We start from the raw sequence: 17,221 nt of genomic DNA on the forward strand, positions 1-17,221 counted from the left end.
ATTCTTGTATCGTAAGAGACAACAACGTGATTTTTTCGTTGGATCATTTTAAACATATATTTATGAGAGCTGTCTCATTTTGATCTTTTACTAACGTCTAATCCCATAAGAGTGTTTGGCTAGACTGATAATCCCCTGAAGGAAGATAAGATGCCTTTTATACCTAAATTACATTTACCTCCATCGTTTTATAGAGAAATTCTATGCGTTTGTGTTCGTTTACAGGTTCACCTTCGCGTTAGCTATTTCTCAAAGTAATTTTCATGACGTTATTCGGGTCAAAGGACGTATTTCGCGTCGACACACCGAAGTGCATCGCGTAGACGACAGTAATCGACGTTCCTGCAACGCTTGGAAAGATCCTACTCGAGATATATGTGCATATATGTATAAATATGCATATATATACGCACACGTTAACACATAGGAGGTGTATGTACGCGCAAAGCTTTGTTCTACGTTTTTACAAAAATAGAAGAAAAGCTGTACGCGCGAAGAAAAAACGTTGTTACCTTCAACGAGCTTTAATCAAAGTTTTTTCCTAGCAACCTCGTAATATCCCTAAAACACCGTGCAAATATCTCCAGAAAGCTACACATGCATATATATGTGTGTATTTCTACATGTACACTAATTGTAAGCGTATTACATATATACATTTTCAAGTCAATGAGAGTAGTAGTAGACTATGGTTGGAATTTCAGTTGGAATTTCACTTGGAATTCTATATCGTCGCGTTCTCTCCTATTTATCGAGATTCTTCCCTGATTTCTCTCACCGATTCCTCTCTCCGATTCCTCTCTCCGATTCCTCTATAGATTTTCAAAGTTTTAGTACTTTTATTTTTTTCTTTATTTGTTGTATACAAAGTCGAGTTAATCTCGAGCGTCGTCTGTGGACCACGGATAAAAGTTCTACGATAAAATGATACTAATGTACAATAATATTGAATTATATTTCATTAATATTTTAATATATTACCCTTTATATATATATATATATATATACATACATTAGCAATATATTATACCGAATATATATGTTTAAAATACATTTAAAATAGCACCGTCTTAAGAGCACACGTTTTTCAAGTATTTCGTCCTTTGATATTATTCTTTATGAATATTCTATTTCAATGTATAATTTCTTCTCATTTTTTTTTTTCTTTTCTTCTTTCACTTTCGTAAAGGCAACAATTTGAAAATTCAGTAGAAAATGTAACTTGACGAGAAATAATAAATGTGAAAAAGAGAAATACGAAGAAACGAGAATTTATCGTTTAATTAAAATTAAGATCACTCGTGCGTGTATTGCATTTTCATTACTCCACTTATTTGGAGTATTTTCTATTTTCATTTATATTTTTCAATTATTATTACGAATTTTGTATCACTCGTGAATAACATTTGTAATTAGATAAAAAGTGAACAATATTAAATTCGTGCATGCAAGGTAAAACCAAAATTCCTAGATCATTTTACCAAATAAATAAACTACGCTTACAAAGTTTGGATTTATCTTATATTTATTCTTTTTTCAAATCAAAAGAGAACATATACGTATTAAATATGATCGACAATCGTTAATAATTCTTATTAAATTCATTTATTTATTTACTGTCAAATCATGAAATCTGTTCTTCGAAATCCCAAGTTCTTTTCTCATTGGAATTTTTACGTACAAATAATAAATCGTATGGAAATGAGTTTCTCTGGAGAAAAATTCACTTACGATATCTCGTTGAAACGAGACATCGTTAACATAAAACATCTTGAGTATTATTAAAAGAGAGAGAAAGAGAGAGAGAGAGAGAGAAATAAAGGTTACAGAAGCATAAAAAAGGGATAAGCTGTTTATACAAAAAGGTTCATTGGGGATGTTGTCGACGGATAATTAGTGGATATTGTTCATTGAGTCTTTCCTCTCTCTCTTTCTCTTCTATATGCATATATTTTACATAAACATATACGCGCCCGCTTGTATATGTTATTTTGTTGTCTCGTTCGTTCTTTAGTTAAATAACGTCAAAGAAAAAATAAGAAAAATATAAGAAAAAAATAAGAAAAAAATATGACATATTTACGGGATGTCTATAACGAAACGTCCCAATTTTCAATGAAACTTTTTCCGAATTGTACAAAGTTTATGCCAATTTCTAAAAGAATTTTGACAAATGTTCATCTTCCTAACGCAACAATTTACGTATTTGATGGGAAATATTGCAAAATAACTGTTACGAGAGAAAAAAGAAGGACCCCGTTGTTTTCCGAACGGAAATGTGATCGAATCACCAGGTGCATCGGAAATGAGGGGAAAAAAGAAAAAATAGTAAAAGTAACGAACGTAGGAAAAAAATAGGAAATTTGAAAAAAAAGTTAGATTAAAAGATAGAATAGTTGATTGATGAGTATGGGGAGCCATGGAAAGTATAGAAGAAAGAATACAAAAATAGCATATAGGTAATAGTATTTATTATGTATCTCGTCTTTTTCATTTATTAAATAACGGTACGGATATGAAATGGTTTTGGTTTGCTTATTTCGTGTCAAATAAAACTAATAAAAAGAAGCTATATAGATTCGACCTTTCGAAGCAATTTCATTTTCAGGACGCAAACCGGAAATTTGATTCTTAGCAAATATTATATCGTATCATTTTCCAATTGCGAATATATCGCTTCCGAGTATGAAATGTTTCGAGAAAAGAAATTAAAAAAAAAAAGATTAAATAATACATAGGAATTATTTAGAAATAAATACATCAGGGAATTACTTGTAGGTACTTTTTCCTACACAATTGATATCTCCTTTTGGAAACTTCTTTTAAGATTATAATTACTATTGTTCTGTTTTTATTTTTTCTCATCTTAAGTTTGTTTTTTTTTTAGTTCAGCCTGTACATGGTATATACCAGTCCCCGTCTACTTTTATATTCGGCTAATGTAAATGAACGGAGAAGAGTGAATGTTAAAAGAATAAAATATTCATCGCGATAGTCCCATAGAAAGCTTCGACGATTGACCAAGAGCAAAGAAACGAGGTCGACGACGATGACGAAGACGAGAAATTCCTTGTTGAATCTCAGGAGGGAAAAGCTGCAAATAAATGGGTACGGGAAGGGTAGTTTTGTTGGTACTTTGGCCATTAAGTTTTTCCCTGGATAGACTCGCGTACGCTCGTGGAATGACCGAGTTTAGCTGACTTCTACTCCGGTACTATCGTCGATTCTTCGGTCAAACACACTTTTCTAAACGATAATTAAATTGACGAGACGACTCTTGACTGGCACTTTCTTCTTCCTATAGAAAAGTTCCCTTTCATTAAATTAACACGAATTCAGATTAAAATTATCTATATTTTGATATTTTTTTTTTTTCTTTCTTTCTTTTTCTTTTTTTGTTCAAGTTATTTTTGAGATTATTTAGTATAACTTCTTACGTGCGTACATAAGTACACGCGCAAGTTTTTTTTTATTTTTCATTTATTATTAATTTTAATTATATACTTTTATTATTAAGCGTGTACATCACACGGTGGTGCAGTCGGGTTAGGAATGATTCATCTTTTGATATGAACCGAGAAAGATCATAAATTTCAGTAGAAAATAAATGTATTCTCTCGAGGGTTAAAAAAAAGAAAGTTATTTAAGAATAGTCTTACGGGTGTTTTTGAGAATAAAAGTTTGTTGATTGTCTTCGATCATTGGTCAATAAATTATTATTCAACTCGCGTGTATGTTAGAAAGGAAAGAAAAGTACGGCGGCAAGTCGCTGGGGAAAAGTTGAATGCAAACACGTAAAAGAGATGCTTCCTAAAGTTTCTTTCGAGGAAAGTTTTTCCTTTTTTTTTTATTTATTTTTCACGAACTATTGTTCTATCTTCTTTTCTTTTATTTTACGATGGTAATATAATCTTTTATATATGCTTCATTTATTTTATATTTAAAGATTCGTGTAAAACCGAGAGAGAGAGAGAGAGAGAGAGTTGATGATTTTTATTTTATTATAAAAATAGAATTTGAATTTTTATTTGTGAAAAATATAAAACAAGTAATTTATCGTATAATTAAACTGTAACAAATTAATTACCCAATCACGTAATTGTTTTAATTAACAAATATTTGTGTCCCTTAGGAATGTGTGATCGTTGAACAGGAACATTTGGTATAAAGATTTATTCGTTGCATAATTCGTAAAACTAGGTCATACTGTCAAAACAAATTCCGTGACGCAATAAATTAATTCATATAAAATTGTTTACTCCTTTATGGGACTCTCAAAATTACCACCAGTTCAATTGTACAAAGCGACACGCGCTCTGACACAGCTTTGGGAATAGATTTAAGTTTAGGATTATTCGTCGAGTTAAATTTTGTCGGTGTCGTGTCCAGTTCTCGTTTGCAATCGAAACATTGTCTACGACTAGTTATCACCCTTTTCTCTCTCTCTCTCTCTCTTTCTCTCTGGAGACTAAGAATAAATTTGTTTTTAATCGATCACTAGATGCAAAGGATTGATTCGATCGTTTGTTCAAGGCTCGTCTTGCTGTTATCGTAGCATATTCGTTTAAATATTCTTATCCAATATAGGAATTATCCGATCGATCTCAATCGATCTATGTCGACCGTGACCTACATCCTTCGATTTCCATAAATCGATGTTTTAAGCCTTTCAACAAAGTGCATTGTAGATTTTATCGAGTCGAATTTTGGAGAAATTTGGAATTTGAATCCTTTGATATGGAAAGGCCCCTCGACATATCTCGTTAATGGGATCTCTATGAAAATTGGAACAATCGGATATTTGTATTTTAATTATCAAATATATTTGTTACGAGTACTCTTCAAAAGATTTATTCTCTTTCTTTTTTCATAGTTTTTCCTCTCTATTAACGTTACAAACGCGATACGACGATAAGTGAATTTATTTTTCATATATTCTCTCCTTGTGCATTGGCGTTTATTTGCAGCGGTTGGAAAAAAAACAAAAGGTGTTGCGTGTATTTTTTATTTTTTTAATTAAGACGATGCGATGGGACGTGCCAGAAATTCACAAAATTAATTATCGCTCGTTAATCGTGCTATCCAGTAGTAGGAATGGTAGCAGTAGCAAGTAGCGGTAGCAAGTAGTCGATAGGATAAAACAAACGCGTTGAGATTTCAGATATATAGTTACTGAGAAAACTAGGTCTACATGATGAGCAGCTCATGATTTATGATTCTTATGTACTCTAATCTCTCACGGATTTTCTCTACTCATCTTTTTTACGTGACTCTACTGATCAACGAGTCTATTTATTCCCTTTTTTTTTTTACGGAGTGCACATTTAAAATGAAAAATTGTTTAAATCGTTTCTTTTAAGAGAGAAAGATAGAGAGAAACAATAAAGATAGGCTTTCATTGTATCGCAATGATACAAAGCTGATAAACGAAGCGAGTTCTATTATAGTAGTAGTAGTAAGAAACTTCTTTGATCGGTCTAGCAGCTTGTAGATAGGTGGTGGTGGGTACATAGTCATCTCCAAAGGAACTGCCTTCAGACGTAATTGTCGAATTTCATCGACGTCCGAGTCAATTCATCGAGTTTACGTGTTTCCCTGTATACCAAACGCTTAGGAAGTAGAGTTAATATACTGGCTAGTTGAGATTGTTAGAGATCGCGTTTACTTCGAAGCGTACATCCCTTCCTTTCAAACAATATCATGGTCCATGATCGGACCACTGATTTTCTTCAACGAATTACTGTCACGTTAAACTCGTTATCGCTAATTACATTTCAGATGCTTTGATCAAAAACGACGCGTGTATATTGATATATGATACATGCGACAACTGTTTGCGAGATCATTTGCTTCCTAAATCTAATTCATTTGAATAAAAATGAGATTTTTAATAAAAGAAAGTAACTTTTCTCTTTTTTTTTTGGTTTCCTATTTATTTAGGGCCGTTGTTACCTGAAAGTAACACACTGAATATATTGTAATAAAACTGTTTAAACCGTAACATTTTTTGTTCATATGCACATATATATGTTTATAATTGTTGATTTTCAATTGCAATTATTCTACTATTTCTTTGTTTTTCTCTTGAAGTTTATTAGTCGGTTCATATATTTCTCGAAAGCATCGTTCGACCTTTGTCCTTTGTATCACCACGAGAAGAGTGACAGACTCCCAATTACGTCGAACATACGACAAGGGCCATTAATATTGTAATTTGATAATCGAAGAATATACGAGAGAATGGAACGAAGAGACCAATTTGGAAATCTATTTTTCGCTTAGGGTATCCTTTATCGTTGAGGTCCTTTAATTTGCACTTAATTTGAACAACAGAGTATTAGTTATCAAAATTACTAAGCAAACCTGACATTTGTTTTATCGATATTAAAACGTTAGATTTTCCGATAAGTACGGAGTTATTCTTTAGTCAGATATTTTATTTTATTTAAATTCAATGAATTTAATGTAATTTTTACGATATTGTAACGTTTGTTATTTGAATATTATATAGAATTCATTGAATGTTCAAATGTAGTTCTTTTAAATATCTCGAAACAAGAAATATATGACTTGGACCGCTTTCAGAATTATGGGCACAATTGATACTCGTTCGTCAATTAAACCGGGTAGGACAATCATTTTTGTGCAATCAATTCAAATATCTCGATGTAGTTCATGAATTATATCGAACATGGGAACTGTCGAAGCTTTCAACGTAATAAAAGTTGCTTTTGTAATCGCGTAGGAAAGAAGAATTTAAGAGCCTTGGTAACTTGATGGATGAAGACACTTTCAGTCGCCACGAAATCCAATATAACAAGGAACTCTTTTCATGAGATTTTAGAATAGATACTATAGCCTTTCTATCTTATTTCTCTCTCTCTCTCTCTCTCTCTTACTTTCGATTGATCCTTTTTTCTTCCTTCTCTCTGGTAAAGTTCTCTTCACCGTCACTTCTATTCTAACACCGATCGATCTATTTGCTTATCTCTTATCCATAGCACGAAGAACTTATCGCACAGTATGTCATATTCGAGAATGTACAGAAAACGTGTACGTATTCTATATCTTTTCGTTTGGAAAATGTATGCTACAATTGTCACGATAGGTGGATTAACTCGATGAAAAGATAAATGAAATATGGAATCGTTGAAACGAAAGGAAAATTTATTGAGAGAGAGAGAGAGAGAGAGAGAGAAAATGAGAAAGAGGCAGAGATTGCTGTATAAAATTCAACACGAGATTGGTTGAATTCAAACAAAACTTATCAATCTATATAATATAATACATACGTAATTGGATATATGCGAAAATCTTTTGTAAGTTATTCATTTGAATAGATGCGAGAACCATTGTAGAATATCGATCGATGTATTGCGTTTTAATACGAGAAGATTTTTTGAAAAAAAAAAAAAAAAAAAAAAATGCATTATGATATTTGACAGCATAATAAAATTGATAGTGCAAATCGTATAAGTATACCCCAACTGGGATCGTTCGAGTATTGCTTTCCGTTTCAAAGATACTTCAAATTGCTTCCGTTCAAAGATACATATTTTAATAATTTAATTTTGTGGACAAGATAAAAAGCAATTAAAATAAAATAAAAAATGATGAAAACACGACAATGTACTCACGTGGGCCATGATAGCAGGATAATCCTGAGGATACAACAGTAAAGCACCGACAAGATGAGCGATCGAAAAACAGATTCCAGCTATACAGGCATGTCGTAACCTAATCGGTAAAAGAGCATATGCCATGTAGATGAAAAAGCAAACTGCCCAAGCTGCTGCCAATGGTCCACCGGTACGAAGTTCTTTCGTTCTCGTAACGAACAACGAAGATGAGGGTACAGGAGACGACGACGACGACGACGACGACGACGACGACGACGAGGATTCTTCGTTCTCATCGTCTTCGTAATTTTTCTGCTGAATCTCGTGCAAGTAGGCCAAATGAATGTTTAGGGTTACTTGTAAAGCCAACAGGGTCACCAATACGGCACCGCTGACAACAGCCAACCAAATCTCGTTCATTCCAGGCCTCGAAATGGCTGCGACCAATGCTGATTAAATAAAAAATCCAAAATACCAAAATGTTACACTCTCGCATTATTATGTTTTTCTTTTTTTCAATGTTTGAATAAATAAATAATATATTGGTATAAGTTTCTTCATTATCATTGTTTTATTAAAAGAAAATTGAAAATATTATTAATCGATTCGAATATTTTGTTGTTTTTACTTCAATCGAGGAAAAAGAAAAATATATAATATCATAGTTCAATTAATGAGATTTCACGGGGAGTTCTTTCCTTATTGCTATCCATTAATATCCGAGAGTAATGGAACATTGTAAAATATGATTACGTGTAAAGGAGAAAAAAAAATAGAGAGAAAGAGAGAGAGAGAGAGTAAAATATGAAGAAAAATAGTTGGGTTCTTCCTGGAAGGCAATGGCTACGGTTTTTCTTCTTTACAAAATGAAATATATATGTATATCTATTTAGTAATATACTTATATATACTCTCGGATACAGCTTCATGGATAAAGATATACAACATATTTCATGATAACTAATTCAATTTTCAAATACGTTGCAAACAATTCTACAATTAGAAAATTTCGATAGTCAAAAAAGTAATAGGTGTAGTTAATTTTAATATACGTTAATGAAATAAAAATATGTTTAACGTAATAACTTTGAAGATTATGCGAGAAGGATATGTTAAAAATAATTTGTACCTAGTTTTCTTTAGTATTATTTTCTCGAATTTCTTACCTGCGTAAACGATGATACATATGACGAGGGTAATTGCGAGAGAAAGATTTTCGGATCGTCGAAGGAGCATAAGTAAGGGTTCGCCATCGGTTAAAATCAATCTAACGATGAGTAGCATTCCCAGAGCGAATGCCAATCCTGCTAGTAGACCTAGCACGTGTATCATGTTACTCTGATTCATGCGAAGGAAATAACGTTGGTAGAGCATTTCCACCTGAAATTAGAAAGGCAGATCATGTGGCATTAGAGACGATCGAATTATTAATATTCTCAAGACACTCTGCCAGTCTTATATATATATGCATACATGTAAAAGAAGTATATACGCACGTATCAAGGGCATATCACATTATGATATTTATTATTGAACTCTCTTACATGAGTTCCAATTATTATTCGATATATTATATTTTATTATTGCAAGCGTGTATGAACCATTTATCAAATTATCAAATAAGATCGAGAGAGAGCTTTCCTTTTCTCTCGAATTTTTTCTTCCTCTCTAATTCGGATCGATATTTCCTATATATATATATTATATTATATTTTTTACTGCACGCGCGTGTGTTTGTATTAGCCATTTATCAAAGGTCTCTTTATCTAGTATCATGCAACAAAAGAAATCGCATACGATGTTGGGTAAATACATGTATGGATTACTCGTGAAAAGTCATACGATTATCGAGAATTATCGAGAATTATCGAGTTCCCATAGCGACTGATAGAGAGAGCTTTCCTGAAGATGGAAGTCACTAAAAGCTCCGCGACCTATCAATTTCTCTCTTATTCCTTCCATCTTGAAAAGCTACATATTTATGGGGATAAAAATAGACGCCTAGTATGCACATAATCTAATAACTATCTGCAATATATTTCAAACAATGTTCTTCCACTTCGTCGTAAATTTGTTCCCTCGTTTAAAGTTCCCTCGTTTTTAATGTACTCAACAAATTTGTTCAAAATTCATGCAAATTTTCTAAACCCAATTGTGTAAACCGAACGAACGAAGGGTTAATATCCTATTCGTGCGTACACATACATACATACATATATATATATATACACACATATCCTCGTTGTTTTTTTTTTGTTTTACTTACAGTAGCTTGAGATTTTGTTTCCTTTCCCTCCCTCCATATTCTAAGCACATCCCACTAAAGCACATTTTAAAGATTGACCGAAACATTTAACTGACATTGCGTACACATTTTTGTACATTGCGATCATTTTGTACATTTGTTTCATTTAAACGAGATTAAAAATATTTAACACAAGTGTGTTCTAAACACATTCACCTGAAGCATATATTCTAGATTGACCAAAATCCATATGGCATACCATCAAATATATTTCTATATATCCCTTCCTGTTTCTTCCTTTTTTGTCTGTTTCACTCGTATCATCGTCACGAATCACTATTTATAGCGATATTGAAAGATTAATACGGATTAACGTAAGCAAATAACGAACAAATTTCAATAGTTTAGAATTGCGTCATAATATCGAACGCGATTTTGTTATCAGTAACATAACGTTTTCGATTATTCCAAAAATTGATAGATATCATTTTTCGTCGGTCAAGCTTCTCAAAGCTATCGTGACGATTATTATCATCGAAACATTATAGAAAAGTGTATATATATATATATATATGTTTGTGTCTATGCGCGTATGTGTAACGCATGATCGATAGCTAGATGAAACTATGTAAGTAACACTCTCAAAATCATCGTAATTTATTCATAAGAAATTGCAATTAATCGACTGATACACCAGTTTTTTTTTATTTGATACAAATCTTTGCGTAATTTTGGAGATACTTAGTTTATTTGATTTGATTTACTTTTGTTTGTTTGAAATATCAAGTGTATCATGCGTAAATTTCACGTTGAAATATAGTGTTACTTTAAATATTTGATTTTATAATATTCTTCTCATATTCGTTTATATGGGTTTATATTTATAGAAACAATTTTGTGGACATTCGGTGTAGCACGAGTACGGTTTCACGATGAAATATAGCGTTACTTTAGATATTTACTTTTATTCTATTTTTTACATATATATGTATGAATTGTTTGAATATTTATGCGAAAGCTTTCACTATGATATAGCATCTATCCGTAGTACGTGAAACGCAGAGAACGTAGTATATCTGTGATTAAATTAAAACGTGGATAAACAAACAAAATATTCGTGACAATTTTATTGTAGAAAAAAAATTCTTTTGGCAGAGATGAGATGCATTACCAACCTATACAAGTTTCGTCTTGAAAGCATTCTAATTAGATGAAACATAAAATACATTAGAAATTAAAACAAAAATACTATTCTTATTGTATTGATATTGGATGGTTGTTGGGAAAGTAGATTCGCCCATGATTCATCGATATTTTGATGCCAATAAAAAATCTAAATTTTGAAAATGGAAGCTTCCAGGAAGCTGCTTTCGTTGGTGTTATACTCTAAACCCGTTGATTAATTAGATCTATCATGTTACACGTTAAAGTTACGCTTGATAACGAACACGCGTCTTCGATAACATATTATATATAATATATTATACGAGCTTGCATACGAGCTTTCATCTTGATGCGTAGAACAGATTAGAAACTCAATTGAATGAAACCATTAGACGAACAATCCCGGTTAGTCAATCTTGCATCGATTAGACAATTATTTCCATGAAATATTTTCGAGACAGTGGAGGTGGAGGATGGAGGGTGGAGGGTTTATGGAAGCAAAAGGTTGACTCGTTAGATCGGAATTTCCTTCATAAATTCAACCATTTTCATATTGAAAATAATATTCTTCTTAAGTTTTTCTTTGTAATTTACCTGGAGATTTTTGAAGTGATGAGATGCACAGAGGGAGCTTAAAAATCTGCAGAAAGCGCATCTCCTTGATGATTGAGTTATTACCGGACTAGAGACAGTTTCCGTTATTGATTCTTTCCCAACGACATTGATACCAACAGCGACTTCCGATCCTCTGTTCATCTGTAAATTATTCATAATGATCATAATTAATCCAATGTCGTTATAAATAATCAATTTCAAACGAATATTCAATCTTTTCGAGATAAATTTCAATAAATAAATTACAACTAGGGAGAGATTAGCCAAGTTCCTAGGTAATTTGTAGGTAATTGCTAGTTAATTTGTAAAATTGACTAAATTTATTGTATTATTTTCCTGGGAAAAGAAATAAAATGATTTTAATAATCTTTTGAAGGAACATTTGGCATAATATTTGATATATTTTTCCTTTTCCTTGTATTTTGTTGATATTTTTGTTTAATTAATAATTCATAAATTCATTCATCGGTATATCCAAATGATTTCTCAAGTGCACGTAAAAGTCTTTATTCTCGTGATCCGAGGTGGAAAGTTTTAGGGGGAATATTTTGGAAGTGTTTCTCTAACGATCAAAGGAACCGCCTACCGTGATAATAGAGGGACGAGGTGGGCCAGTAAAGTGCTCGATAACTTCCCAGTTAGACTTCTTCACAGGTGTGTGTGGTGTCTTTGGGGTGTTGGGTGTGTGTGGTGTGTGGGGTGTATGCGGTGTCGAAGGAGTCGAAGGCTTAGATCCTGGTGGATCTAGGAGTAATTCGACTCGTGGTTTGCCACCCTCATTGTTTTCCGGATGTTGTCGAAGACTCGCCCACCTTCTTGTACTTTTCAATGATCCTGTCGTCGATTTAGTATTTCCAACATCGCTCTGAGAACAATTAAAAAAAACAATATATATATATTATATTTTATTTTGCCCTCCAAACCCAAAAGTGCCGGAGTAAGAAATAAACAAAATAAATAAATATTTTTAATTATTTATTTATAATAAATAAATTTCGATGATTTCTTCTTCTTGAATTCTTCTTTCCTTCTTCTATATCTTTCTTCTACTATTCCAAGTAGTCTTCTATGTTTGGAAAGATCAAAGAACGCTATTCTCGATTTCTATTCCACGCGTATTTACTTTTCTCTTTCTTTCTTTCTTTCTTTCTTTCGCATAGATGTCTTTTTCTTTGTTGTTTTTGTTGTGTCGTTGCGTGATAAAGTAAACGAGTAAGGTTTGACGATTTTCTAATAAAAATGAAACATATTGGAAATAAGATTTTTCCTACGTAAACGTTCCATGATTTTTTATCTAATTTTTATTTAATTTGACTAATTGTAAGCTTACTTTTAATGATTTTGTTTTTTTTTCCTTTTAAAGACCTGAAAGATGTAGCAATTGGTCTGGGCACTTTTCGAAATTAAAACCACGTCTGGTACATGCATCTTTCTTTGGCGGCATTTAAAAGTTCACTCTCGAGATTGCTACATATGCAAGATTTATTTCCCACGAGATAAATATCTATTTAACTAACAAAAAGAGAATCTTACGACAAACGAGATAGATATTCTTACTTTGAATGCAAATTTATCGAATTAATAGAAAGTTTCTTTGAAAAGATAAGTAGACACTTGAGATTAGAACGATTAAAATGATCGTACAATTTGAACAATTTCAAAGAAAAATAAATATTAATTATTTAATATGTTTCATTATATTAGAAAATGTCTCTTTTCATAGGTAATTTTAACTTGAACTTACTAATTATACTTTAATCAAGCAGAAAAATATATGCTTGTTCCAATCCTCGTGAAGAAACTAGGGAAGAATTTTACTTGCACTAATAAGGAAACTTCTTTTTCTTACTCATTTACCTTGTATAAATAATTAATTAAATTAATGTAAGGAAGAGGCGATTAAAAGAAAAAAAAATATAAAAATTCGCTTCTCTTCTTCGCTCAGTGGGATCAACTTTTTACCTCGTACTTCATTTTTAGCGGTGAGAAAAAAAAGAAAGAAAAATAATTAGAATACGACGTCATATTCATAATTCAATACTATTCAAATTATCCACGAATTTAATATTCTCTCTACATGTTTTTTAACCCTTTGAGTGTGTTGAATATTCTCGAAAATATACAAAATTAATTTTATTCCAGGATAGAAATATTACATAATTTAATGTTAGAAGAAACAACAAAAAATTGATTGAAACAAATTGAATTTAATCGAGTGGGAGTGGAAATATTAATTTGTGTCCGTATACATATTAATTAAATAATATTAAAAATAAAAGAGAAAAGAAATTTCATATTTAAATGTATTCCATATAATATAACAAATATATCTATATATAAATCATATATCGAAGAAATATAAAATACTCGAAATGATTTTTCGATTAAATACAATACTGTGTGATTTATGCGTGTAATATGATTAATATAATCATTTAGAAAATTTAATATCATTTATATTGCATGTGAATGAATATTGTATGTATATATTTATGCGTAATATAAATAATTATTATTAAATCATATAATATATTAGCATATTAAAATTTTAACGGAGATGAAATATAATTTCTTCACTTTTCGACGAAAAAAAAAAAGTAAATAAAAAAGAAATAGAAAAAATAAAAATTTACAAATTAATTTCTCCAACTCGAATGTAATAATTTCAGTTAGTCGTATGCTATAATATTCATACAAAATATCAGGAATAAATGGCTGATACGTGATTTCCATAAATTTCTATTTCCACAAATTATACATTTCTATCCTTATCCCTTTTTAAAACATCTTTTTCATGTTTCGAACGTCCTCTCGATCGATAATCAAACTTTTCATCGTTAAAATGAATAATAATAAAAAGTATTCTCGATGGAAATAAGATTTGAATCTCGTGGTATGAATTACTTATGTTTCTCTGAGATAGATTTTCCGCGAGAATAATTCGTCATTCGTCCAAACGAAAAATTGATAAGACGAATGAGTACCACAGATGTTTCGATAACGCAAAATCCGATATAACGCTAAATATTGTAGAATTTAATTACAAAGATAATAAAAGCACGTCGGTGCTAAAGATGAATCTTTTTCTTTTTTTTTTTAAATACGATTCAAACTTATCGTACACGAATGAAATTCTTTTCTATCCTCTTCCTTATATTTGGTAAATTTTTAACATCTATCTTAAGGGGTTAAAAGACGTCTTTTTAGGAATTTTGTATAGAAAAAGTTTTAACTTATCAATTATAAGTGATGGTAATTGAAATAGAGCCTACTTTTAAGAATACAATAGCGCGTCGATCATGTCAAAATATTAATGTGCACCGCTCTCCTGTAGATGATTTCAGCGGTTTGGATTATCTGATATCAAAAAATATGATGGATTCTTTTAAAGGATAGATAATTGCAGGTATCGAACGAAGAAATAATACAAATTTGGATTTTTGACAAAATGGCGTCTACGATTTGACGAAATTGGCGTATACGTATATATAATTTACGTATACGAAATAACAGATCATTCGTGAAGCGGTATTGCTCAAATAAAACCTAATTACACATACGTTATCTCTCGAATTATCGTTTTTAACCTAGTCTTGATTGAGTGTAAAGGGTTAATAATAATTACCCTCAAATCTTTATATAAATTATGATAATTATGTAATCATTATTTTCTCTTATCTATTATGACGTTGCTATTACAGAATTTCCCAATTTCATTTTGAATTCTAGTTCCAGCCTTCTCTCTATATTATACAATATAATATAATATAATATAATATAATATAATATAATATAATATAATATAATATAATATAATATAATAGAAGGGAAACTCGATAGCCATTTCAACATAGAATACAAGGAACGTTCAGATCATGAATTTGACGATTCTCCGATAACTAATTTTTCTTTGATAATGTAAAAAGAGTAAGTAAAAATAGGGATGAACAAGAATATTACTTTGACCCTTCAAAAAAGAAACCTCAAGATTTTTTTCTTCTTTCTCTTTTTTTTCATTTCTTTTTCTATTACTCAAACAGTATCCACCTATCCTGCGGTCAAACGAAATAACATTTCTACGAGTGTGCTGGAGTTTTTCCAACGTCGCTTTATACGAAGATGATAAAAAAAGATAGAAAGAGTTTGCGCGTGTGTGCGAGAGAGAGAGAGAGAAATGTTAAAGGAAATTGGTGAATTCTCGTGTTAACGATCTTCTTTCACGCAAGACTAAAGTTTTTCTTTTTATTTTTCTCTTTCTCTTTCTATTTCTTAGGAGTACTCAAAATTGTCGACGATAATTCTTCTTATCCTCCGAAAGAGGATCGATTAACTACTGGGTATCGTGTTAACGAGCCCACCTAACTCGCTCCGAGTTAAAAGGTGCTGAGTATAGTGACTCGCAAACATGATAGAAAGTATGCTCTTCTTTTTAATTGTCCGAACGTTCAGATTTATTCGATTCACGCGTGTCTTTCCTCTTTTTTTTTTTTTTTTCAAGTGAAAACATCTTTAAAATCGTGATTTGAAACTCGATGAAACTCAATCGATGTGCGAACTGCACGCATGTATTTTTATCTTTTCAACATTGTGGTTTTTACAGGATGTTAAATAACAATGAGATTCGGGTAATTCGATTGCAAGTTAAAAAGTTAGTATAGCTAGTCACAATTGTGATTCTTTTTTTTTTTATTTTTGTTAGAGCAAAAGTAATTTCGCGCTAAGTTATTTGACCTTACGTTTTTACAGGATGTTAAATAACAATGAGATTCGGGTAATTCGATTGCAAGTTAAAAAGTTAGTATAGCTAGTCACAATTGTGATTTCTTTTTTTTTTTTTATTTTTGTTAGAGCAAAAGTAATTTCGCGCTAAGTTATTTGACCTTACGTTTTGCTTTTTGTTTTTTCTTTTTTTAGATTTTAAAGAGTCGAAATACATAAAACATTTCGTAAAATGATCGTTGGGTATTACGCGATTATTTTTTAACGGGTCGTATAATTGTAATCTGTAAGTTACCTGAACGACATATGCGCACGTTATTTTTTTCTTTTTTTTTTTAAAAGGTACGTGATTTAGAATGTCTCGCTTTTTCTCAATAACATTGATAACGATAGTACGAAATATAGAAAAATCGTGACACATTAAAAATAAATGTTCGGCGAATATCATCTATACGCGTTGATAACGTTGAAACACAAATTTACAACTTTAAGGAAATGGGAGAAGCATGCATGCGTGCAAACGTGTTTGCACACGTGTTTACTCGTTTTTAAACCGATATCATTTTATGGGAGTTAGAAAAAGAGAGAAGTGAAAAGAGAAGCTTTGAATTATTTTAAATATCCCCTGTTTTCTTTTTTCTTCTTCTTCTTCTTCTTCTCATACTATTTTGCCGTCAAATGATTCGCTAAAAAAACTGCGATAAATCAGTGGAAGGAAGCGAAAATGAAATGTAAAATAAAATAAAATTTGACACTTGTGCCTTTCTAACGGTCTGGCCTTGGCATGGCGAGTGATATTAATAAACATCAGGGAACAAATTATTTCAACATTATATGGAATTCATTTAGTATTCAAATG

At 31.3% G+C, this 17,221-nt stretch overlaps 1 protein-coding gene and 2 long non-coding RNA genes across 4 annotated transcripts in view; all 3 read right to left on the minus strand.

The window, feature by feature from the left end:
- The window catches only part of LOC122517485 (adenylate cyclase type 6), a 37,348-nt gene that overhangs the window by 18,881 nt on the left and 1,246 nt on the right, over positions 1–17,221 (minus strand). For both annotated transcript variants that reach the window (XM_043635883.1, XM_043635884.1), the window contains exons 2-5: positions 12,230–12,508; positions 11,623–11,784; positions 8,786–8,999; positions 7,638–8,068 (exon numbers count right to left, since the gene is read on the minus strand). In XM_043635883.1, coding sequence (XP_043491818.1) covers positions 7,638–8,068; positions 8,786–8,999; positions 11,623–11,784; positions 12,230–12,508 — 1,086 coding nt within the window. The remainder of the gene's footprint in view (positions 1–7,637; positions 8,069–8,785; positions 9,000–11,622; positions 11,785–12,229; positions 12,509–17,221) is intronic.
- On the minus strand, positions 12,675–13,175 carry LOC122517487. The gene is made up of 2 exons (XR_006303871.1): positions 12,974–13,175; positions 12,675–12,873 (listed from the first exon to the last, which is right to left on the minus strand). It is a non-coding gene; the product is annotated as an uncharacterized LOC122517487 (long non-coding RNA).
- Positions 16,140–16,878, minus strand: LOC122517486. The gene is made up of 2 exons (XR_006303870.1): positions 16,524–16,878; positions 16,140–16,374 (listed from the first exon to the last, which is right to left on the minus strand). It is a non-coding gene; the product is annotated as an uncharacterized LOC122517486 (long non-coding RNA).

The sequence above is a fragment of the Polistes fuscatus genome, unplaced genomic scaffold (assembly GCF_010416935.1).
Source record: "Polistes fuscatus isolate 324 unplaced genomic scaffold, CU_Pfus_HIC Scaffold20, whole genome shotgun sequence".
Taxonomy (NCBI): domain Eukaryota; kingdom Metazoa; phylum Arthropoda; class Insecta; order Hymenoptera; family Vespidae; genus Polistes; species Polistes fuscatus.